The following is a 24,706-nucleotide window of genomic DNA, read 5'->3' on the forward strand; positions in this document are numbered from 1 at the left end:
AAAGTAATTAAAAAGTCTTCACATCTATTAAGAGAACACAGTTTGAGGTTATGTTTCAAAAAACTGCAATACAGTGATAACTGCAATGGTCCAATTAAAAAGCTGGGGCCAAAAGGATACAGAAAGCAACCCAAAGTAGCTGCTTTAATTAAATGGGTAAAATAATTAATGTGAAAAGATTCCTTATGGCTCCACAGAACTGGGAGGAGAGCGGCCCTTTTGGTTAAGTCAGTCACGCTGGTAACACTGGGTTTTTGGTGGGGAGGGGCATGATTTTCCCTAAATTCACTTAGTGGAAACAGGGGACACAACCTCTAGAGGTATTCCTCTCTGATAAAGGGGCAAACAAGCTGCTCCAACTGTGGGATGGATGTGTCCCGGGAAGACAGGGATTTGTCCTGAGATGGGAGAAAGCTAGAAGATGAGATCTCAGGATAAAGGCACCGTGATGGACACCAGTGAAACTTCAAAGCCCTTGGATCCACAAGCTCAGGGAAGCTGTCTCCAGGTACCTACCGAGGCAGCTAATAAGTTAAAAAGGGAAACCTTCTGAGGGCCTGAACAAAGGGCTCTTAATGTTCAGAGTCCATGTAGCGAAAGGCTGACAAAAAGATCAAATTCTTTATCTTCAATGGCTCCAAAAGAAGTGAAAGAGTGGTTCCAAACTCTGATGTTCATGGCACCCTGTCAAATACTACTGTTTTGTTTGGTTGGTTTTGTTTTTATTTGCACAGGCTGAGCTGAGACTTACACTCCTCCTACCTCAGCCTCTGAGCATCTGGGATTATAGGTATGCACCATCTCATTTGGCTCAAATATTACAATTTTGATGGAAGACCAGTACAAATTCAGAAGAAGACACAAGTTATTTCTGAGAGCAACTTCCAAAAAACTGCAAATATTTTCTTAGCAAAGTAGTTATACAAAGCCATATAATTCTATGTACTTTGATGAAGTGTAGGATTTAGTTTTGCTATAACTTATGACCCACAGTGCTAAGCCCAGCCGATCAATCTCAGGGTCAAGGCAGGCATGTGACCCAGGTGGTGGGGACAGAGAACACTGGGGTACAAGGAACATGGACGAGGCCAAGTCTGTGATCAAATAGACACCGAGAAAGGTTGTGTGTTTAGAGACACAAAGAAGAATTTTGCCTTTTGAGAATATGAGACCAACCACAATCACAGTAGGAAGCTGTTCTACCTCACTGCCAGCACTGAAGAATTAACCAAATAAACAGTGTGTTCACAGTTTGGATCTCTGGTTGTATGAAAAATACACTGCTATACATTGATCACAATTTGAAAGTGTTTTTGTAGCCTAGCAGGTACCATATCCCACCGGGTGAAGACACTGGAGTCAAAGAACAAAGACCCCAGGCACCAACGGAAGGGGCAGAAGCCACAGACTGAGGGGGGCCCAGGTGGCTGCAGAAACAGGCAGTGGAGGAGAGGCACAGAGAGTGCGGCCTAAGGAGGAGGGACTGGGGCGCACAGCAGGCAAAGGTCTGGGTGACCTCTGGGACAAGTGACCAGCCCACGACCCACAGAGGGCAGGCAGTGGGGTGCTGACAGCTCTAGTTTCAAGACCAGAGACCAGGCTGGTGCCAGAGAGCATGGAGGTGTCTCCTCCAGAGGCTGATTTTGTCTGAGAACAACCGGAGGACAAGCCTGGTACTCTTCCACGGTGTGTGTTTAGCTTGTGTGTTTGCTACAGTTTTGTGCCACCGCTATCCGTGTCAGGAACACAGAGCTCAGTGCTCAAGATGGTCATCAAATGGCTGGTCAGTTGGTGGTGATTCTCCCCACATTCTGTTGATCCTAGGAAAATAGGTCATAAAACCACACTGTTGTGAAAAGTAGGCTAGGGAGGGGACTGTAAACCAGCCTGTCAACAAGAGATGGAAGGGTTAGGCTGGTAGGGCTGGGCGCAGAGATACAGTGGACCCTTGACTTATGAACTTGATTGGATCCCAAGGGCTGTTTGTAACTCAAATTGGTTGTAAGTCAATACAGCTGAGATCTGGATGTTTACCTGGGTACACGCTACAGATAACAAGAGACAGATGAATTTTCTATTCATCTAATTAACCCAAGTTGTTTGTGTGTCAGGCCAGTCATAACTTGAGGGTTCCTTGTACATTTTTGTGTATGCTTTACCTTATGTTTTTAAAAGGACTGAACACAGCTGGGCACAGTGGCACATGCCTGCAATCCCAGCCACTTGGGAGGCTGATATAGGAAGAGCACAAATTTGAGGCCAGTCTAGGTAACATAGGGAGACTCTGCCTCAAAATAAACAATAAAACAGGCTAGGGCTGTGCTCAGTGGTAAAGCACCCTTGAGTTTTGTGCCCGCCCCCACATTCACCTGAATTAATTAATTAAAAAAGGATTTAAAATAGCTTACTGAAATATATCTTACTCAAAGAATTAAATTAGATACAGAACATACTCAGAACAAAGGAACATCAGATGTGGGTAAATCAACTGAAAAAAAAGAATAGGATGGGGATGCAGGTTATAAATCTCTTAAGGCTGTTAGACGCAAGGCAAAACTAGAGTTCTGAGTTTCCTAGAAGCAACTGCAAAGAGGAAAAAATTTTTCCCATTTATAAGACTGCTCCTGCTTGTAAGATTAACAACAAACCAGGTTCTCTAGGAAAAGATGGTAGTTTTGGGCCCTGAGAAAAATTTTGCTCCTAGGTCCTCTTAAAGGAGGAACTGTGTGACAGAAAAGTCCCAGGCAGCATTCTGCAAGAGATACCACCAAGAGCCATCTGGCCATTTCCCCTCTGTCCATCAAAACTAGTCAAGGGCACAATGCCAAGGCACAAATCAAGAGATGGAAATCTGAGAGGGGCCAGAAAAGGCAGGCCAAGTGCGTCTGTTGCTGTCACATGCCTGGGCTCATCCAGGAATTAAATGTAAACCACTTAAGGCATGGACATCTCTTTGGATAACTCTATGAACGTGCTTCCTAAAAACAGGCTTTCATTAAGATCTGGACAGAAAATAGTTTGAAATTATATGTTTAGGTTAAAACCTAAAGCAGAGCTACTCTATACTGTTGATTAAGGGCAGTGGTATTTGTTCTAATAATCAACCTAAACTTCTTAGGAAACACCTGCTAAGTAGCAAGACTATAAGAATGTGGGCTTGGGCCGGGGATTTAGCTCAGTGGTTCCACCACCTGCCTCGCAAGCACAAGATCCCAAGTTCGAACCCTGGTACCAAAAGAAAAAAAAGAATGTGGGCTCATAGAGTGAGCGGCCAGGAGCAGGAGCTCTTGAAGTCCGTCAGATTCAAATGTCACCTCTGCCATTTGCTACCTCTCTGAGAGCATCAGCAAAAGGGGACACATGCAGTATCTAGTCAGTGTTTTCCGAGCACCCACACAGGGAGCCATGGTCAAATGCTACTTTCCTCACGTGGTTGTTTGTGAAGATTAAATGAGTAAATGTATCTCAAGTATTCAGCACAGCGATGGGTACATGGGAAGCATTCAACAATGTTAAAGCTAATACTAATAAGGGAAGCATTTGATCAAGTTAAAACTAATAATAATAATAACAATAACAAAATGACCATAATATAAGATTTCTGATTGCATTATAATATGGAAATAATTATATCATTAAGATATTCAAGTTCTACCCAAGGAAAATGGTTACAATAATTTTAACCTGGCAAAGTTTCAAAGCCAGCAAGACCAATTGCCCACAAAGACAGTAAACAAACAAACAGCCACTATAGTTTTAGACCACAGAAAGCTGTTGGTGAATACTCCAAGATAAATACATGTCTCGAGCTCCCTGACTGAGCTGACCTGATATAGAAGACTTAAAGACCATCAGTTGTATTGCAGAACACCTGCCAAAATTGGGGTGGCAGCTGCAGAATGAAGCCTTGATATTTTGATACTCCTGGAGGAAATACGCAGTTACCTTCACTAACCTCTCAATTTGATAATACCACACAGAATATGATTTTCCCCATTAAATGCTTTGAAAACAAAAAGCCTACCCAACTCTCAAGAGAGAACAAAACTGCACTGTGTTAGAGATGCTGGACAGGCAGCTAAGTCACTCACTAGCAAAGTATCGTCCTTCTGTACACCACTCCCTCAGGCATAATTCAAATCTGTGCCTGAGAAAAAAACACAAATTACTGCCAGGACTGGTGGGACACACCTGTAATCCCAGCACTTGGGTGCCTGAGGCAGGAGAATTGCTACAAGTTTGAGGCCAGCCTGCACTACACAGTGAGTTCAAGACCAGCCTGAACTACATAGTGAGATACTGTCTCAAAAAACAAAAACAAAGTACCCCAAAACAACAAATTACTGCATGTAAAACTTTTGAGAATCCTTAAATACTCAAAGCCTTAAATGTTGAAATCTGCAGATGCCAAGAAAGCTCAGCATCAGCTGCCCTTTTGTAGTCATTAGATAGTATAAAAGCCAAACATCTTTGGAGGCCATTCTGAGTTCCTAAAAACAAAATCCTGCCACCTGCATAGGGAAGCATTGATCTCAATCTTTCCTGTACTGCAGGGGTGCATGCACGCAGCTTATCCAAGTGCAGGTTTGGGTCATTCTGACTCAGGCTTCAAAAGGAATGGACAATATTCTACCCAGCTTTATCCTGATCCGAAATCATCTGCAGATGGTGACTTCCCAGCAGTATGAAGAGGTAGAGTGCATGAGAACCAGCAGCCAGGCTGGGCAGGGGAGAGGTCTATATTGTGCCTGTATCATTTATCATTTATACCACATCAGTTTTCCATCCATCGAGTCAAAGGCCAAGAAAAGATCAATAAAAGCTACAATTTGATGCTTTTCCTGACAGACTCTGATATAAAGTGATGAAGAATGGTTGATGGTGTAATACCTGTGCCTTGTTTGAAATTCTTCCCTGAGAGACGGGACTGGCGATGTATCAGGAAGAAAAACGGCATGTCTTTTAGGTGGAATGCACTGCAAGCTGATGAGCTGAACTATGTTTGGGGGAGGGTCAGGTTTAGTTTTTTTCCTTTCCTTTCTTTATTTTTCATGGGTTAAGCTACTCTTTAATGTCAACTAAACTGGACATCCATTCATTCAATCAATATTTATTAATGCTCAGCACTATTCTTGGTACTAGGGATAAAATGGCAAATAAATAGCCATGATTTCTACTTTTAGGGAGCTCATAATCTATATCCTCATACATATATGGGACTAATAAGAGTAACAGGAATAAGATTCCACCAGCAGAGGAAGATATCTGCACAAGGTGTTTTTTTTTTTTTTTTGGTACTGGAGATCGAACTCGGGCCCTTGTGCTTTCGAGGCAGGGGGCGGAACCATTGAGCTAACTCCCCGGCCCCACAAAGAAGGTGCTTTTAAATCATCTACCACATGAGAGGATGGTAGAATGTTAGAGACACATTTGCAGAGAAGAGTTCCAGCCCAACTCTTCTCTTCTTTAACACTGACTTTTGTCTCCATCCCCTTCAGAAAGAATCTGCTCTACCCACAAACTGTGCTGAGGGCATGGTTCTAGGAGGCCATGGTGATACTGAAAGATCCCTACACCCTGGGCACCATTGTTCTGAGTCGGGGACAGTGCCCTCAACCAAGAGAAACCAAGATTCCATTTGGAATTGAAAAGTAGAATTCAGAAAATGAAGAGACTATGATGGGAAACAGAGCTGCAACACATGTAAACCATGGAGAATAGGGAGCTGGAAATCAATTTAGTAATAAAAAAAGTCTTAGAAATTAGTATGTACCAGGTCCTGTGGCAGGTTCTAGAAATACAATGAACACGACAGAGATGGATCCCACCCTCACCTCTAGTGGATCAGAGAGTAGTTAGTAAATAAATAAATGAGATAAATACAGATTGTGATAAGCACTGTTAAGAAAATAAAGAGGGGGACCGGGGATTTAGCTCAGTGGTTCTGGTGCCTGCCTCGAAAGCGCAAGGTCCTGAGTTCAATCCCTAGTACCCAAAACTCACTCACTAACTAACTAACTAACTAACTAACTAAATGACTAAAAATAAACAGGATGCTGAGTTAGACAGCAGCAAAGGAGGCCTCCCTGAGATGATGACATTAAAGCCACAAGAAGCACTGAAGTTTGTTCCAGTGCTAAGGACCAGTAGCAGGTGGAGAAGTCCTGCAGCAGGGAGTAATCCAGGGTGTTCTAGAGATCAGTTAGGCCAGAAGTTTTAGCACAGCTGGTAACTGGCAAGAGAAGAAGAGGGAAGCAGTATAGGGATCATGGAGGTTCTTGGAGGGCTTGGTAAGTGGTCTGGCCTTGAACTACAAGGGATAATCAATGAAGGGCTTCAAAAAGGAAAGACATTGTGTTGTCAACATTTTAAAACATCTTTCTGTCATCAGACAGACATATACACTAATGAGACAGAAAAGAAAGCCTAGAAATTAGTCCTTGTGTATATGGCTAATTGATTTTCACTTTTTTGTTTGTTTGTTTTGAGACACAGTCTCACTAAGTTGTTAAATTGCCCAGGCCGGGCTCCAACTTGCAATCTTCCTGCCTTAGCCTCCAGAGTTCTGGGATTACAAGCATGCACCACCAGGCCCAGCTATTGACTTCTTGAATATAACATGAAGAAATGGGAGAAAATATATGCAAATCATATATCTGATAAGGGATTAGTATCCTAAATACATAAAGAGCTCCTACCAGTCAATAGCTAAAAAGCAAACAATCCCATTTAAAAATGGCCAAAGGATGGAATAATCATTTCTCCAAAGAAGATATATGGCTGATAAGCATATGAAGATGCTCAATGTCACTCATCTTTGAGGAAATGCAAATCAAAACTGCAGTGAGATGTCATGTCACACTGATTAGTATGACTATTATTTTAAAAAATGGGAAACAGGTGTTGGCAAGAATGTGTAGAAACTGGAACCCTTGGCATTCCTAGTAGAAAGGTAAAGTGCCAGAGCTGCTATGAAAATCTGTTTGGTAGTTCCTCAAAAAAGATAAAACACAGAATTACCATACAATCAAGTAAATTCCACTCCTAGTTAATGCACCCAAAGAGCTGAAAACAGAAACTCTGACTGATATCTGTACACCAATGTTCACAGCAGCATTAATCATAATAGCTAAAAGGTAGAACTAATAACCCATGTCTATCAACAGATGAATGAATACATGAAATATGCTATTTAATACGATGATTATAACCATAAAACAGAAAGAAATTCTAATCAACCTTGAAAACATGATAGATGAACCAGAAAAAAGGACAAATACTGTAGGATTCCACTCCTGTGACAGACCTAGAGGAAGCAAATGTACAGAGATAGGTGTAATAGGGGTTACTGGGGAGTGGAGAGAGGCAGGAATGGGAGTTAGCATTTAATATGTACAGAGTTTCAGTTTGGGATGATGGGAGATGTTCTATATGTAGACAGCAATGATGGTTGCACTAACACTGGACATATACTGAATACCCCTGAATCATACACCCAAAATGGTTAAAATGGTACATTTTGTACTCAGCCACAATAAAGACAGTGAAGAAACCCCACCACTCTGGCCATTGGGGAAAAGCAACCAGAGTGAGGTGTTGTGCCATCAGGGGAACTGGTCTGCAGAGAAGAGGCCGACATAGACCCAGAGGAAGGGAAAGATGAGAAATCACATGGACAACTGATGGAGGGCTTTCCAGTCATGCCAGCCCAGCTGTGCATCTGTGCTTCACTCCTGTGAGGCCCCTCCAGAACCTTGCAGTGGATTATGTCACACTCACACCAGACTCAATGCAGCAGACCTGCAGGGGACAAGCCCAGATTAAGGCAGGGAGCCCAGCTGATGGCCAGCAAGACAAGGCCTGGGGACACAAAGCTTGAGGCAGTCCATTCCAAAGCCAGACCACAGCTTCACAAAAGGAGAACGACTGGCCAGTTTTCCCCTTCCCTCTCAGTGCCTAGCATGGAACTGTACCTGTCACATGGGGCCTTCAAAAATTATTTGTTGAATGAAGGCTAAGAAACTCTCTGTGTAGCTAGCCATGATGGTGTACAGCTATAATCCCAGCACTCTGGGACGCTGAGGGAGGAGGACTGTAAATCTGAGTCCAGCATGGTAATTTAGCAACTTAGCAAGACCCTGTCTCAAATAAAAAAATTAGAAAAGGGCTAAGGATGTAGCTCAGTGTGAAGCCCCCGGGCTTAATGTCCAGGACGAAAAAAATGAAACAAAACAAAAACTCTGATGAGTCTTCAGAGGTTCTTACCACATTTATACCCAACTGACACTTAGGGAATTAAGTCCTAAATCTGCCCCTCTTTACTAATTTGAACAGCCAAGCTTAGTTCTTCACAATGACTTACATCTACTGTATTCAAAGTCAAAGTTCATGTCACAAATTCAACTTTATATAACCCCAGATACCCTTCGACAAAGTCTGAGTTTCAGGATGCCTGACACTTACTGGGTTCTCGGTGATGACACCAGAACACGTACAATGATTTTTAATTTAATAATACAGTTGGTCCTTCATGTCTATGGGTTCCACATCAGAGGTTCAGCCAACTGTGGATGGAAAATGTTCAGGAAAAAAACCGCATTTGTACTGAACATGTATAGACTGATTTCTTGTTATTATTTCTCAGTAATACAGGAGAACAACTAGTTATACAGCATTTACATTGTATCAGATATTGTATGTAATCCAGAGGTGGCATAAAGGTGGATGATGTAAGTTATATGCAAATACACCATTTTATATAAGGGACTTGAGTATCAAGTATACAAGGGGATCCTGAAACCAGGGAACAACTGTACTATGAAAACATCACCTTCCTTTTAAACACAGAATTTCAAAAGAAACTGGAACTCTGCTTATTTCATTTTTCTCAATCATACCAACCCACTACTGCACATGTCATTTCTAACATGAGAAAACTAGAAACCACCCAATTATACAAAAGGAAGAAAATTATGACACAGATAATTATCTCCAAGTTTGGCTATCTTGCACAGATTAAAATGGAAACTGAAGACAATATGAGAAGACATTTACAAAACACAGTTCACTGAAAAAAGAGGAATGCAAAGTCAAATGTATAATTTCATCACCATCACATAAGAATTAGGTTTGCAAACTGTAAAGGCTGGAAGGTACCAAAAGAAGATGAAAACAGTTGCTGCAAGGGGGTGAGATAATTCACAGAATTTAAACATACACATTTTTAAAATTTATTTTCTAATATTTTAAAGGTCAACTATCAACACACAATTGTGGCTTTGAAGGGAGACCTTGAGCAGATGAACTGAAGAACTTTTGGTCAATGAGCTGCCCATCAGGGCAGGTATAACTGGTGGTTGGTCTGAGATTCTTCAAGACAGGGGCTAGAGTGTGGTCCTGGGACAGCTACAACAGGAGTGATCTGGGGTTTGGGAGAAATTCAGACTGGGCCAGCCCCAGATCTAGTGAATTTGAAACTCAGTCTGGAGCCCAGCGATCTCTAAGTCTTCCAGGTGACTCTGGTGCCTGCTCAAGTGTGAGGTGCACTGCTCTCAAGTAGCAATCTGAAACTCTGTGATTCCCACAGGTCTATTGAGACCACTGGTTGCGCGCATCATATTTCCCCAAACACAACTCTCACTGTTGACAGTTACTTATTAGACCAACTCCAAAGCCTTCACTTGAAAGTTCTGCTTTTGCTACTGAATTTCACCTTTACTACCACAGCCAGTTAACACGAACTGTACTGTGTGTTAAGTGCTTCATGGGCATCAGCTCATTATACCAATCCTTCAAGGAAGATAAACTAATATTTCTATTTTATCGATGAGAAAATGGAGGTCAGAAGTCCAGCATCCAAATAGTAAATGATGAAAGAAGAATGACTTCAGGGCACAAGTTCCTAGGTACCGTGGAGGTCCTGCGAAGTGGGGTGACATGACTGGTCACAGAGGCAAGTGGTGGAGTGTGTGCACCCAGGCTTGTCTATTCCAGGGCTTGCGTACTGTGTAACCACTGAGCTCTGCAGCCTCACCCACGCTGCTGGGCAGGACCATTTGCTCACTGTCCAGAACACCTGCCAAGACTCATGCTGTTTGCCCTTAGCCACTGTCTATTCTCTGCCACCTCCCACATCCTCCAGCCCTCCACATGGCCATCCATGTCACTTCCCCAGGATCCCTGGCTAGAATGGAGCTCTCCCTCCTTTCTCTCAGCCCCCACTGTACTCCATCTGTGACTCTCACTCTGTTTACCAGTCCCAACTCTGTATAACTGCTACACACACACTCCTGGAGCAGAGGAGGTGGTCTGAGCTGGCACAGTATCACCAGTGACCACAGAGCAGGTAGTGACTGAGGCAGTGTGTCCTTCATGTGGCTAAATTCATTCTTTAGATATTTTATGTGTCTCATCTGCTCAGATGGAGGACAGTAAGCTCCTTAGGAACAAGAAACAAATCTTCTATTAATCTCATATATTCAAGAATACTCAGCCCTGGGCCAGGTATATGGTCAAGTCTGTAATATATGCTTCTATTCAAGCAGAACATTACCGATACACAACTCTAGTAGAAATTTTTCTACTACTTAAATCCTGTAGGAATGCAGCTTATATTAATGAGGGAATAACTGAGTGCTATACTAATGGATACAAGGAATCTGTTCTTATAAATAGACAAAAATAGTGGAGCAGTATTCTTAATAGCGATGAACAAAAATCAATGGAATTTATTTGCACATTTTCCTCAAATTTGTTTAACTTTCCATGCAATTGAGAAAAAAAATCACAATTCTGTCTTTAAAAAACCCCTGAGGCTATTATATATGTTTTTGTTACACCTTTTTAAAAATGAAAACATACTCTTTTAAAAAATCATAGCACAAACTCCAATGTCTCTTATTTGGAAATGTGGATGTTTTCATCCCAGGTATCTACCATCTATTACAGTCATTTATCTAGTCCAACCAATATGCTTTTGAGAGGAAAAGAAGAGCTTATAAATATTCTAACTCCTGTCATATACCCAGAAAGCAAAGGTACAGGAAATCAGAATACATATTTTAATCATATTTAAACCTTGAAAACTAGATCTATAAACTTTTGGGAACAACATAACATAAAAATAAAATGCTACCTTTCTTAATTCATAAATTATTTTATTTAATTCTCTATACCATCAACAGAGAAAAATACCAAGCTACAACATATTTTTAACAAACTGGAAGACACAAGATTAAAGGTACATAACAATAAAAACAAATAAAGATGAGCAAATTATCATAGCCTTAAACAGGTATTTATGCCAGTCCAATCCTTACACTGTACTCACATGGTCTAACAGTAAATATACAACAAAAGATCTGATGACTGTGGCAATCGTCTCTAAATCTAAATCAATGGACCACCACTGAACAGACAGCATAAACTTACCAGCTCCACAGATCCATAATGTTTCCTACTGAAATCCCCACGTCTACAGCCTAGGTCTTCCGAGACAGAGCTGGAACAAAAATGCTTCATCAGTATTATACATAGCGATCTGGCCACAAACCTTCTGCAAAAATCGACTACCATTTGCAAAAAGGGCTGCTGTAGAACAGAGGCTCACAGTGCCCGGGCTCCTCACTGCAGGGGAGCCTCCTCGATACAGATTTGGTGCCCAGCAGCCATTGCAGAGCCTGGTTTTCGTGAAGCCCTCAGTAAAAAGAAAAATGCCCGAGTCATCCCTGGAAGTATAGGCAATGATTGAATTAAATATTTAGTCATTTGGAATCAATTGAAATTTCCAGGGCTACTAGTGGTTTATAATTTCATTTCTGTATTACCAAAGGGGATAGAAAGCCCTGCAGTAACTTGAGGCAAGGGACAAAGCTGCTGAACCATACCTTGCAATTATCTTTCACTTAAGAGAATCTCTTTGTCCCAAATATGCAACATAAAAATAACCAGCATCATTTAATGCTATATTTTAAGCTAAAAATATCCCTTCAAAATCCTTGTAGACTCTACTTGTCTGGCCACACCCCCCCCCCTTTAAGATTTTTATATGACAATTTGAAAAAAAGACTAGGACTAACAGAAAATCTAAAAACTGAACATCTGAGCATATTTAGTTTTTAACGTAGCAGCAGCTAATACTTCCCTCCCTCCTTTCCCCCTCCCCACCAACACAGGCTTAAATCAGATAAGAAAACTCACAGGCATGCTGAAGGGCAATTAAAACAAAGACAAAATTGTTACTGCATTTGCATCTTGAATGCACAGTTACACTCTCAATAGGCACATAGCTTATTGGCTGGTTAGTATATTTAGGACCCCAAGCAGTACTCATGAAACCAACGGATCCGCAAAATACAAACAGTCTTAGTAAGTTTGGGTGTAATATGTCATGCAAACAACACTAATAAAACAGAAAATAAACTACCGAGAAATTACATGTTTAACAGATTCAAAGCATTTGGAATCTCATATTCAAAGAAAGGTGCACTCAGTACCTTTTCATTCTTCCTTACAGGGTAGGCTACATTTTCTAAATTACAGTGCTCTTGGCACATTCAGCAAGAGACTGACTCTGATGTTTAGCATCCACAGAACTGACTGTCTGCCAGGACACTGCTTGATAGGCTCCAAGAAAGACAGCATGAGAGAAATGAGATTAGAAAGTCTAATGGTATTCTGCCTCCACCATTCCACAGAAATGGCTGAATTAATCTTACATGAGAAATTTAACCTTTTGTGGACCTCACTCCCTTAGCTAAAAATGTGTAACAAATTGAAGGAGGCAGTTTGAAAGGAAGTTTGACAGATGTTACCTTGGCTACCTTTCTGCTTCTACTGACAAAAAACAACATCTTTGGAAGAGAATAAAAATCTTTTCTCATTCTTCTATTCCAGTCTGTTAAATCTGGCCCCTCTGCCTGCGCTCTTAGTCCTGTCTGAAAGCCCTCCTGGAGATGCTGCTATTGCTCCACACAACAGTTCCAAGATCTTTTCCCCACAGCGTGGTTACCAAGAGACCACGGGCTCCAGTGTCCATGCACTCAGAGATCAGGCGCAGAGCAGATGTTGTCTGTTCCAACCTCAACCAGCGCTGCAGTCTCAGCTGGACCCGTGATGAAATCAATGGTGGCAGCAGTAGCCCTATCGTGAATGGCCAATAACTGTGAAGAGCAAGAAAGCAGGACTCTGGGTTCCTCCCTGTACTGCCCTCAGCACCATCAAGGGGTTCTAAGATACATAGCAACTCTCTAACTCTGCCAAAGCCAGAGCCAAACAAAAGCAGATGACAAGTCTACATCCCTGGAGATGCCTCATAGAGGGAAGACAACATCCCATAAAAACAACCAAGGGAGCAGTAAAGAGAGGTCTCTATCTGCCCCCCACCCCATTTCATCCAATGCACTGCAGAGAGCCAGCTCACTCATGATGGGAACCAGGCGGGATGACACGGGGCACATTTCTCGGGGCTGCAGCACACACTCAGAATGGCTATGTCACAAAAGCCCTCTCTCCCAGGCATCTAGCACAAGGGTTCTGGGTGGAAAGGACCACCCAGATCTCCACAAGGATCATGGTTCTCCTATCAGGCTGGCCCACTGCCTGGCACACGGTGGCCTGCAGTCAATGGCTGTGGACAAGGGAGGTATTTGTACACGCATTAGCTAACACTGGACAGCATCCCCCGTAAGTGCCAAGGGGGGCAGCCTGTCACCTTTCTCCCTGACAGGCAGCTGGTTTTTCAGTCCCTCAGTCTAGACAGTCCTGCCCCATGAGCCAGGCACCACTATGAGCATGTGTTTTCAAAACCTGTTCCTTTCTCTTGAGCCTGCTGCAGGACTGTGTGTGCAGGCCCTCTTGTGCTTGAGAAATCACTCTTTTTGGACTCCAAACAAGAAGACCAAGGACATGCAGGCATGCCTGATGGGTACCTCTTCCAGATCCAGCCTGTGACAACTTCCCATGAATAATCTGTGCTCTTTCTTCATCCATTAGCTGAACGGAGAGGCCTCTGAGGACCCTGAAGGATAAAACTACAAGATGAAGGAGTCTTGGCCTTGAAGGACCACACAGAAGATTCCACCTAGGACTGACTACCTTCACTGGGTTGTGCTAAGGATGAGAAATGGCTTGTTTTACGTCACTAAGATTCAGGCTTTATCTATTATGACAAGCAATTTCATTTTCATCGAGACAGCTCTCCATAGGTAATAGAGAACAGTCAAAGAATTTGTCAGAGTGCTTGCAGGTCAGAATAACTCTGTACTAAAGGCTCCCAAACTATGGCCCAATCCAACCCCCTGCCTGTTTTTGTAAGCAAAGTTTTATTGGAACACAGCTACACCCACTGGTTATGGACTGTCTATGGCTGCTTTTGCATTACAATAGTAGACTTGAACAGTTTCAATAGAAACCATATGGCCCACAAAGCCTGAGCTGTTTACTAACTGGCCTTTTATAGAAAAAAAATGTCACCCCCTACATAGTATAGTCTCACAAATCCCCACAGCTGGTTTCAGGCCTACCCATAAACTGTGATTACTATGTTGGGGAAAATACTTGGCAGCAGTGTTTCGCAGACTTTGGAGTCCAGCAGATTCCCTGAGGGAGCCTGGTAAGATGGAGATCCCCTGGCCCTATTCCCAGAGGTTGTGTTCAGGACATCTGCAATTCTAACAAGCAGTCCGAGGAATTTTGCTGCAGGTGGTCCATGGGTGACGCTTAGAAAGACTGCTCTTCCAGATGCCTCAGGAAACCCCGGGAAACCTGTTAATCATTCTGCAGCACTTTTCAAGGAAGGACAAGGCCAATCAAGGTTTCTAGCAACCCAGGAGATGCAATGTCATCTGTCTGAGCACTGCTTGACACACAGATGGGTTTTTAGCCTCTCCGGGCATTAGTTCCCTCATTTCTGAACCGTGGTTGAAAATGCCCCCTAGCTCACAGGCCTATAAAGAATAAAAAAGAAAAAGCAGGCAAAGTACTAAGTATATCATCTGTTACATGAAAACCATTCTACATTTTAGCTAATATTATTATTGGTTTTATTGTTAATATGAATTATTAATATGAATTCCTTTCAAAGTTTTTCAGAGAGACCTGGGATGTGGAGCCAGACATCAATGATTACTGGATTTTCAGTTTTAAATTGTCTTTCGCCTCCTGCAGCAGTAAGGGGGACCCAGAGTCAATCTGCAGGCTTCTCCAGACAGGGTCAAGGGGGCATACCCCTGTTCTACACCATGTCTCCCTACAAGTGCTGGTCTAGCAGGGAGCCCTCACCTAGAAAAGGCTTGGGTCCTCTGTTGCCTTGACCAGGAGACACGTGAAGCCTCGTGGAACATGCCGCCAACCCCGGCAGGTGCAGACGAGTAGGGAGCTTCCAGCTCCCTATAAGCACAGTGCTCTAAGCTCTAAATAGAAACGCTTCTGCTTTAGCAAATTAATGTGTGAGGATATTGGATCATGCTCTGCAAGCATGAACAGAGTGGAGGGCCTCCATGCTAAACTTCCACATATGGCCGGGGGTGGGAAGGAAGATTACCAGCTCTCCACAGAAGCTAGACAAGTTGCCATGCTCAAAGTCAGGTTCCTGGAAAGCAGAAGAAGGTCCCCCAAAGAGCTCAGAGCTGCTGAAACTGAATAAGGAAAACCAGAAATCAAGCAGCCCCAAGGGAAACTCCTTCATTCAACTGGCCAGACCCTACCCAGCCAGGCTTCAGTGGCTTCTAGCCTTAGCGGAAAGGTTACAGGTGACAGCAACAAGAGGACTCCTGATGAGCAGAGAGAATTTGTGAGAAGCAACAGGCTGTTTTTTGAAGCTACCAACAGGAGAAGTCAATGTCAGAAGCTCTAGGACAATGCCTCAGCTGCCCACAAGCAGACAGCAGGGGACAGATGGAAAGGATCCCCCTACTGAGGGCCAGAGAAGCTTTTTAACTGGGCCAGACTACAGATGTAGGCTTGGAGGGAGCCCAGGTTCTTCGAACAATAGGTACTAGAATAGCCGACAGCACATAAGGGACCAGGTGTCAATCCTTTAGGAGACAAGTCCTGACACAGAAGAGCAGAGATGCAATCATTTGTTAGTTTCTAAAGAGGAAATGGAAGAATTCTGTCCTCTTTTGAAAACACTAGGAAGTAGGGAGTAAGCAAGACTTCTAAAATGAAAGAGTCCAAGATATCAGAGGTCTTGGCTTATTAGGACTCTCCAGACAGCTCCCCGTTGCTTTGTTGTGTTTCTGGGGCTACAGTGCCCTTTCCCCTTACTCCAGGATTATCAGTTCATCCTCCTTAGCAAGAAGCCCCAACCACAAAGTGGCCAGACAGCTCCCTGTAACTCACTACCTCTGTGACCTCAGGCAAGTTACTTCTCTACCCTGAGCCTGTTTCCTCATCCAGAACATGTAGGGGCCGGGGATTTAGCTCAGTGGTTTCACCGCCTGCTGTGCAAGCACAAGGACCTGAGTTCGATCCCCAGTACCAAAAAAAAAAAAAAAAAAGAAAAGAAATCCCTCATCCAGAACATGGAGTCAAACTGCATCTGTCCCTGGGAGGATTGAAAGAGCTCATAAATAAGTCCACATCCAGCACAGAGAAGCTCCTAAATAAATGCTAGTTATTCTGTCTGTTAGGAAACTTATTCATCTTGGTCATCACCATGCCCCAATGCATCTTACAAAGTGATTGTCATAGGAGGCTGCTCAAATTTTTTTTTTGGTACCGGAGATCGAACTCGGGACTTTGTGCTTGCAAAGCAGGCTACGGAATCGCTGAGCTAAATCCCCAGCCCCAATAAATATTTGTTGAATAAATTAATCATTAATAATTTTTTCCCTCTGCTCTCCTTTATTCTACCTAAACACAGGTGGGTTTCTGCCCCTTTCTCCTCCTCCTGCCTCCCCTCCTTCCCATTATGTATTCTCAGGTGCACCACCTGCAGGTATGGTTGGTGTTATTTCACCATTACTTAGTCATCTTCTAAGTTTCTTTTTTTTTTTTCTTTTGGTACCGGGAATCAAACTCGGGTCCTTGTGCTTGCGCAGCAGGCAACAAAACCACTGAGCTAAATCCCCGGTCCCCATCTTCTAAGTTTCTGACAAAAACACATGTCCAGTCTTTGTTTCTACAGTATTATCACCTGGCTTGTATCACATGATGGGACTGTCTTGTGCCACCTAATGGGACAGTCATGCACGTACCATTGGTGGTTCAGGTGGTTCACCAGGCAGTGAAACACATGAATTATGGCCCCACTGCGAACATGTTCATAATCTCATGGTAACTCCCTGCCAGGTTCCCTTCTCTAATGATCTCTGCCAGCGCCTTTAAAATGTATCTCTAAAATAAAAAGTGGTGATCATACCAAATGCTAGAGAGGATGTGGAGAAGCTGAACATCCTTAAATTGTACATGGGGATAGAGATGGCAGTTTCTTACAAAATGAAACATGCAACTACTACAGGACCACAACTACATTCTTGAGTATTTATTCCAGAGAAATGAGGACATTATGCTCACTAAAATCTGTGTAAAAGTGTTCACAGAAGCTTTATTCTTTTTTTTTTTAGTTTTAGGGATCAAACTCGGGTCCTTGTACTTGTGCAGCAGGCGGTGAAACCACTGAGCTAAATCCCCGGCCTTAGAAGCTTTATTCTTAATAACCCCATACTGGAAACAACCCACATGTCCTTCCAATGGCAAAGAATTAACACATTCACAATAGGGCCATAATTCATATGTCTGGCTGCTGGTGGTTCAAGCCAGCAGGAACGTGTTAAGCAAACTGTAGCAGTTCCACACCATGGAACATTACTCAGTCATTAAAAGGAACTGGGCCAGGGATTTAGCTCAGTGGTTCTGGCGCCTGCCTCCCAAGCACAAGGACCCAAGTTCGATCCCTGGTACCAAAAAAAAAAAAAAGGAACTAACAACTGTTAGACCCAACAGCTTGGATGAATCTTCAAGTAACTATGCCAGGTGGAAAAAAGTCAGTCCCAAAATGTTACATTCTATAAGAGCCCACTTAAATAACGTTCTTGGAATGACAAAATGACAGAGGGAAAGGGAAGTTGGGTGTGGCTAAAATGGCAACAGGATAAGTGTTAAAGGGATGGAACTGTTCGGTTTCTTGTTTGTCACTGGTGGATACGGTAATCTACACATGTGATGAAATTGTATGTGAAATTGGGGAAATCTAAAATCAAGAGATTGTTATCAATGTCAGTTTACCAGTTGTGACCTGGTCTACTGTGATAAACGATGTTACCACTGGGGGAACCCTGCCAAGAATACATATAGACTCTTCCTGTGTTATTTCTTATAACTGCATATGAATCCATAATTGTTTTTTTAAAAGTCTAATTTTTCAAAGGACATGGTACAAGGTAGTTGGGGAGTGGTAGCACATTCCTGTAATCCCAGCATTTTGCGAGGCTGAGGCAGGCAAATGCAAGTTTGAGTCCAGCCTGGGCAACTCAGCAAGACCCTATAATAAAAGAAAAGAAAAGAAAAGGCTGTGGATGTAGCTCAATGTGAAAGCCCTTGGTTCTGTTTCTAGTGCCAAATGTTTCTTGTAGTCCCAGCTACTTGGGAGCCTGAGGCTGAGGCAGCTTGAGCCCACAAGTTTGAGGCCAGCCTGAGACACACAGTGAGACCCTGGGCTCAAAACAAAAGCACTCATTCGATAAACAGTTACCAAGCACTGTTACAAGGAACCAAGTACTGTGCCAGGAGCTAAACCTGATGATGTATGGTCCCTGCTCTCACAGAACTAACTGTACAGTAGGAATGAACAATCCAATATCCATAGGACTTCCTACAAACAAAAATACTGTGGATACAAAGTGAGTCCAGTAAGGTGTGAAACAGCCACTGAGCACATGCAAAGCCTGGGAGGTCTGCTACACTCTTCTCAGCAGCAGACCCCATCCGGACACCTGGGGGACGCTGCCTACAAGACAATTCCTCAAAGTGAACCGTCTGCATACCTGGTCCCCTTCCAAGTGCGTCAGTGACGCTGGCATCTTTGCTGTAAGGTTAAAATGGAGCTCAGAGTATGGTTTGGTTCGGGAAACCCTGTTCCATGTGGATCTATAAACACATGACCAAAAAGTGCTAGGCAGAAACATATCGTAAGGGAAAGCTCAGCAGCCACCATATGTCGCTGCACACCTGCTCTAACCACCTGCAGTCCTGCGTCAATGGGGAAAGCTCTTCAAGTCTGTCTCTCCAGGCTGTTTTCCTCCAGGGATCCATAAGATCTGCTCCTAACTGTGCCAGACCCTAAGGGAGACACGCTATCCAGAGCAGTATTCCTGCATGGCTTCTAGAGGGCCAGAGTTGTAGAGGGCATCAAGGTCTTTCTGACTTTTTGCTACCCTAAGCTGGTTAGAAATACAGGATCTCAAGCCCATGCTGGGCCTAAGGAAACAGAATCAGCATTCTAACAAGATCTCCCGGGGACACATACGTCCACTGAAATCTGAGAAGCACTAATTCTAGACCTTGGTTCTCCAACCTAGTTCTACATCAGAATCATCTGGATTTTTTCCTCTAGTTTGTTTTACTATGAAATATTTCAAGATAAAGAATCAAGTAATGAGTATCACAGACACACCTCTTCCTCCTCTTCTTGAGAGACAGCGACTTGTTAAAGCTCAGGCTGACACTGAACACACAGTTCTCTCTCCTCAGCCCCCTGAGTTAGTGGGATCACAGGCACACACCACCCGGCCCAGCTCAGAGACACCTGGAATCCCTGTGCACCTCTCCCTGACCCCATATCCATTGCTCCTTCTCTGACACAGTCACTAACTAACTGGGCTAATATTTTTGCTCATATTTTTGTATTTCTACTACCTATGTACTTATTCATAAACCATATACTATACTTTGGTGTGTTTTAAATTTTCACATGAGTAACATACTAGTCATATCTTTCTGCAACTAATTTCTTTGATTGAGCAATATGCTTTTGCGATTTGGACAGCATTAACTCGCTATATAGTACCCTGCTGTAGCAATATGCCACTGTTCCTCCATTCTCCTATTTTAGACATTTATGTTATTTCCAATTTTTAAAAAGTAATATAATAAACATCCTTGTAAATATCCCCCTGAATACAGACACAACTATATCCCTGCATTACATAACCAACAATAGAACTGTGGGGTCATGGAGTAAGCATTGTTATTTTTCTACCAACTCACTTGCCTACAAGTAGTTTGTGAGTTCTCTCTGCTCCATATCCTAGCCAAGACTTGTTATTATCAAACATCAGTTTTTCCAGTGTAAAGACTTCACAGAGTTGTCTCACTGTGGTATGGTTTAACTTGTTAAGGGACATCTCTTCCTTCATTTCCTCACCATCTGGGCTACCTTCTCCAGGCTCTGCCTATTCTACATCTTTTTCCCACCCCCTTGTTGGTTTTTTTCTAACTAATGTTTAGGATTTATATATTCTGAGTACCAATCCTTGTTTGGTTAATAAATTACAGAGGCGGTCTTCCAGACTCTGGTTTTTCATTTGTTTCTCCTATCTTTGATCATGAAGAAATGTTAAAATTCTCATGTAGATACAATAATGTAGATGTTTCAATCTTCTCCTTTATGGTCTTTGTTTTCTTGACTTAAGAAATTCTTCACCACCATGATGACACTGTCTCTCTTGTTCCCTGGAGAAGTTTTACAGTTTGCTTTGTAACTTTTTAATCTAAATATGTAAATGCTAAGCTACCACTGCAGATCTCCTCAATCTACACCCTCAGGAGAGGCTCTATGTACCCGCATTTTTAGCCAAAATACATTTTATTGGCAAGTCTGTTACAGCCAGGCTGAGAAACACTGACACACTCTTTCCTCACCCACTTGGTGCCAGTGAAAGGCATTTCCTCTACAAAACGCCAGGAAACCCTCTCATCTCTGCCTCCTTCACTGAGTGGGAAGAGACTTCCGGAGACTTCCAGGCTCAGACACTTGAAGACCATCCGGTGTCCAACCTGTTACCTGTGGCTGGGCATCCTTTCTGCCAGGTACTTGAAAAGTGGCTCAACAGTCTCTCCTCACCAGCACTAGTGACAAGAAGCAATGCCCTGTGCCTCCAGGTTCTCTGTGCTTCCTGTTATACTTTTTTTCTCCCTATATTGAGCTGAAATCCATCATAGCTTAATTTCTACCAGCTGGTCCTACATCCATATCCTTTTGTTTTTTCTTAACTTCCTCCCCATCGCTTATACACCCCCGGCCACCTGTCTAGTCTGGCTGTGCTTTCTTCTAGCCCACTCTCTTCTAGCCCTCCAGCCACACTGCCTTCTTTCCTTCCTTTTCCTTCAACTTGTGAGGTTCTTCTTGCCTTAGGACCTCGAGCGCTCTCTCCTAACTTCTTCTTCTGGACCCCTTCTCCCCAGGCTGGGAGTTACAAAGGCCATATTTGATCAATGTCTATCTCCTCACCAGAATTTAAACCTCACAATGGGAGGTTCTTTGTTGCTTCTGTTCAAGGCTGAATCCTAAGCACTCAACATAATAGCAAGTACAGAATTAGCTCTTAGAAGGGTTTTGTTGAGCGATGGGTAAATGGACGAGTGAAAGCCAGCCAGCCAGCACTTTGAGGTCATATAAAGTGAACTAAGGTCATTTCTGCAGGAAACTCTTTCAGAAGTCTGAAAGTGGTCCTGTTCTCTAGGTTTTGCCTTCTTTACAGGAGCTTAGAGCAACGCAGAAGGGTGAGGCCAGCTCTACACGTAAGTTCCTACAGAAGGGACAGAGCAAACACACAAATCTTTTCATAACTGCCTCTAGCACCGGGCCTGGAGAGCCAGTCCCTGTGCTCACATGTATTATACAGCTTATCCATGAAATTTGTTTTTGACTCAGACATAGAAATACTGTAAATGTTACCTGTGGTTAATTTCAAAAATTCATTTCAGAGGTTAATATAACGACAGAAATTTGAATAAACAAGAGAATGCTATGGGAGCTGTCACAATGAACAAACTATGACATGGCTCACAAGCTGTCAGTTCACAATGAAGCTGGCATTTTCTTTTGTCTAGAGAATAGTGTTGTTTAGTAAACAGGTAATACATTTAAGTGGGACTGATATAATATTGGAGAGTCAGTCAACTACAACTGTTAAATCTTAGCCAGGCACAGTGGCACATGCTTGTAGTCCCAGCACTGGGGAAGCAGAGACAGGAAGCTCACCATGAGTTCGAGGCTGACTCGGGCAACTTCATGAGATCCTGTCTCAAAATTTTAACAAAAGGGTAGGGATGTAGCTTGGTGCAAAAGGTTCAATCCCCAGTACCACAGAAATAAAATAAAATAAAATATAAAATTGAACCAAAACTTAGACAAATTAGTATTTACAAGCTTAGAGAAATGATATGTACATAAAGGCTGCCTGATAATCATAGCACTTCCTGTTGAACTTCATGAGAAAAGACATAGGAAGCACTTATCATGGTGTCTGGTTTGAGAACAATAAATATTGAAATAAATGGAAGCTGCGCATCTGTAGCTCTCATTAGGAAGCCAAACACCTGAGAATCAACAACACAGAAAAATTTTCTTTGTAGGGAACTAAGAGAAAGCTAAAATTTGCTATAGTCTACTTTCTCATTTGGGGAACAGAGTTGTTGGGGGAAAAAGTTTTCTTTAGTCCTCTTGTATCCTACACCAGAACTGACAAACTGACAAAAGACAGATTAACAGGAGAGAAAGAACATTCAATCCTACTTTAAATTTATATGCATGGTGGGGAGGGGCACCACAAAAAAAGAAATGAAACCCCAAAGAAATATACCATTATATAGTGGACTACATACCACCGTAACAAAGTGATTTACTGTGGAGAAGCGACTGGACATGGGGAAGGGGTCTGGGGGATCTGGGGGTGATATACTATGGAAAGCTGAACATGGGGGAGTCAAGGGTGAACGAGGACCAGTCAGTGAGGTTTGTTCCTGCAGATCTATCTGCGCCTTCTAGTCTCCCTCGAAAAGAGCCATACTCATCTTGGGGAGGGGAAGGGGGCACCATCCTCTCACCAAGGGAAATTTATGCCCTGATTTTAGGTAGACAGAGGGAGGGAAGAGAGCTTTCCTGCTTGTCTTTTCTCAACTGCCTGCAGCTCCAAGTACTTCTCATGCCAGCCTGGCATATTTTGGGGTAGAATATTTGGATCCTTTTATAGCCTATTCAAATATGTGAAAAATGTAGTCTCAAACAGAAAAATAAATGCTGCAGAAGTGACACGAATTGTGCCTTGAGGTGACCCAGGAAGGGAGAGGGCCCCAGGCTACTTTTGCACTGATTCCAGTATTATAAGGTAGGTTTGTGGACCAACTCAGACCCACTCCATGCTTATTCACACTCAGTTTTCTGGTAGGCAGTCAGGCTACAGAGGGAGGAAAGCAGCTCATGCTGTGCTGTTGAGGTCAAACTGTATTTTTCAAAGATTTGCTAAAATGTTTACTTTCCAAGTTGCTTTGACTGGGAAATAGTCTCCCAAGAAAATGAAATTATGAAACCCAGGTGACAGAGGGTGGTGAGAGAATAGCAGATACTAAGGGATAAACCCAACTTAAGGAAATATAGGAGGCAGAAATATTGAAACTATGAGCCTTTATGACTAAAGGAGATGACAGGAGAACAACCAGCCTGTTACCAAGGCCAAAATGGGATTTATAAAGATCCATGCTAGCTAAGAGAATTCAGGGCAGGGCAGCTCAACTATGGCCTTTTGCTTCTTCAAAGTACTGATTAAAAAGCGAAACATTATCTAATCACTATTTATAGCATGTCCTCAAAGTGTTCTGTTCTTGGAGTTGAGGTGAGCATCAAAAATGGGTTGCTGGTCCTGAAGGAATATAAAATTTGAAAGAATTGAAAACTTGAATAGTCAAAGGAATACAATTCTCAGTAATGGTGTAACTTCCTTGGGGGAAAATGATCGCTTCTGGCAGTTATTCCTGCAGGAGATGCAGAACTCACTGGGGCGAGGACATCTAGAAAGGGGCCACAGTGTCCTCTTGGAGAGCCAGACCATCTTCCTGCCTGCTTCTAGGTCACATGGGGGAGCTATGGATGAGTCCTCCTCACATGCCTCAGTCCATCTTCAACTCCATGTCATCTGGAACAGCGCTATCAGGTCCACCTTCCTCCCCTCCCTTGCAGACCACCTCCCTCCCTGGGGACCTCATTGCTTCTGAGCCTTCAAATATCACCTCAGCACTAACAACTCCTTCATCTAGGATCTTTCTCTCTACTTGCAAACTCAGACTTTCAACTGCCAGACACAGTTCTGTGGATGCTACAGTAGCCCCCAAAACATAATGTGCCGCAAATCAGACTCACTCCTGACTCCATTAGCAGAGAACTGTGGCCCTCTTCCCAGTCTCTCAAGTTCAGGCTCATTTTCAATCTCTCTCACATCAACAGCTATCAGTCACCAGGCCCTGCTACGGCTCTCTCCACAGTGTCCCTTTTGAAAATTATGATTGAATCTTTGTATCTTTATTTCATTATTTCACTTGCTTCAAAACTTTGGAGTATACAGGAAGGAGAAAACCTTCCCTTCTCCTACCCCCTTGGTCCCCCATTTTTTCTCCTGCTGGCAATCTGGATTGTTTCTTGTTATCTCCGAGAGATGCTGTATACATTTACAAAGAAAGAGAAATGCACATTCATTTTTCCCCTTTTCTT

General features: G+C 42.9%; 1 protein-coding gene across 8 annotated transcripts in view; it reads right to left on the reverse strand.

Moving 5' to 3' along the window:
- The window catches only part of Garnl3 (GTPase activating Rap/RanGAP domain like 3), a 151,198-nt gene that overhangs the window by 98,333 nt on the left and 28,159 nt on the right, over positions 1-24,706 (reverse strand). For 6 of the 8 annotated variants that reach the window (XM_004849334.4, XM_087182728.1, XM_004849333.4 and 3 more), the window contains exon 3: positions 11,431-11,500. In XM_004849334.4, the coding sequence (XP_004849391.1) occupies positions 11,431-11,500 (70 nt within the window). Of the gene's footprint in view, positions 1-11,430; positions 11,501-11,571; positions 11,826-12,494; positions 12,674-24,706 lie in introns of those variants that run through there. The other 2 variants (XM_004849336.4, XM_087182729.1) reach the window with 2 other exon arrangements.

The sequence above is a fragment of the Heterocephalus glaber genome, unplaced genomic scaffold (assembly GCF_053883595.1).
Source record: "Heterocephalus glaber isolate CG9 unplaced genomic scaffold, H.glaber_assembly_v1.0 deba00001479, whole genome shotgun sequence".
In the NCBI taxonomy this organism is placed as follows: Eukaryota; Metazoa; Chordata; class Mammalia; order Rodentia; family Bathyergidae; genus Heterocephalus; species Heterocephalus glaber.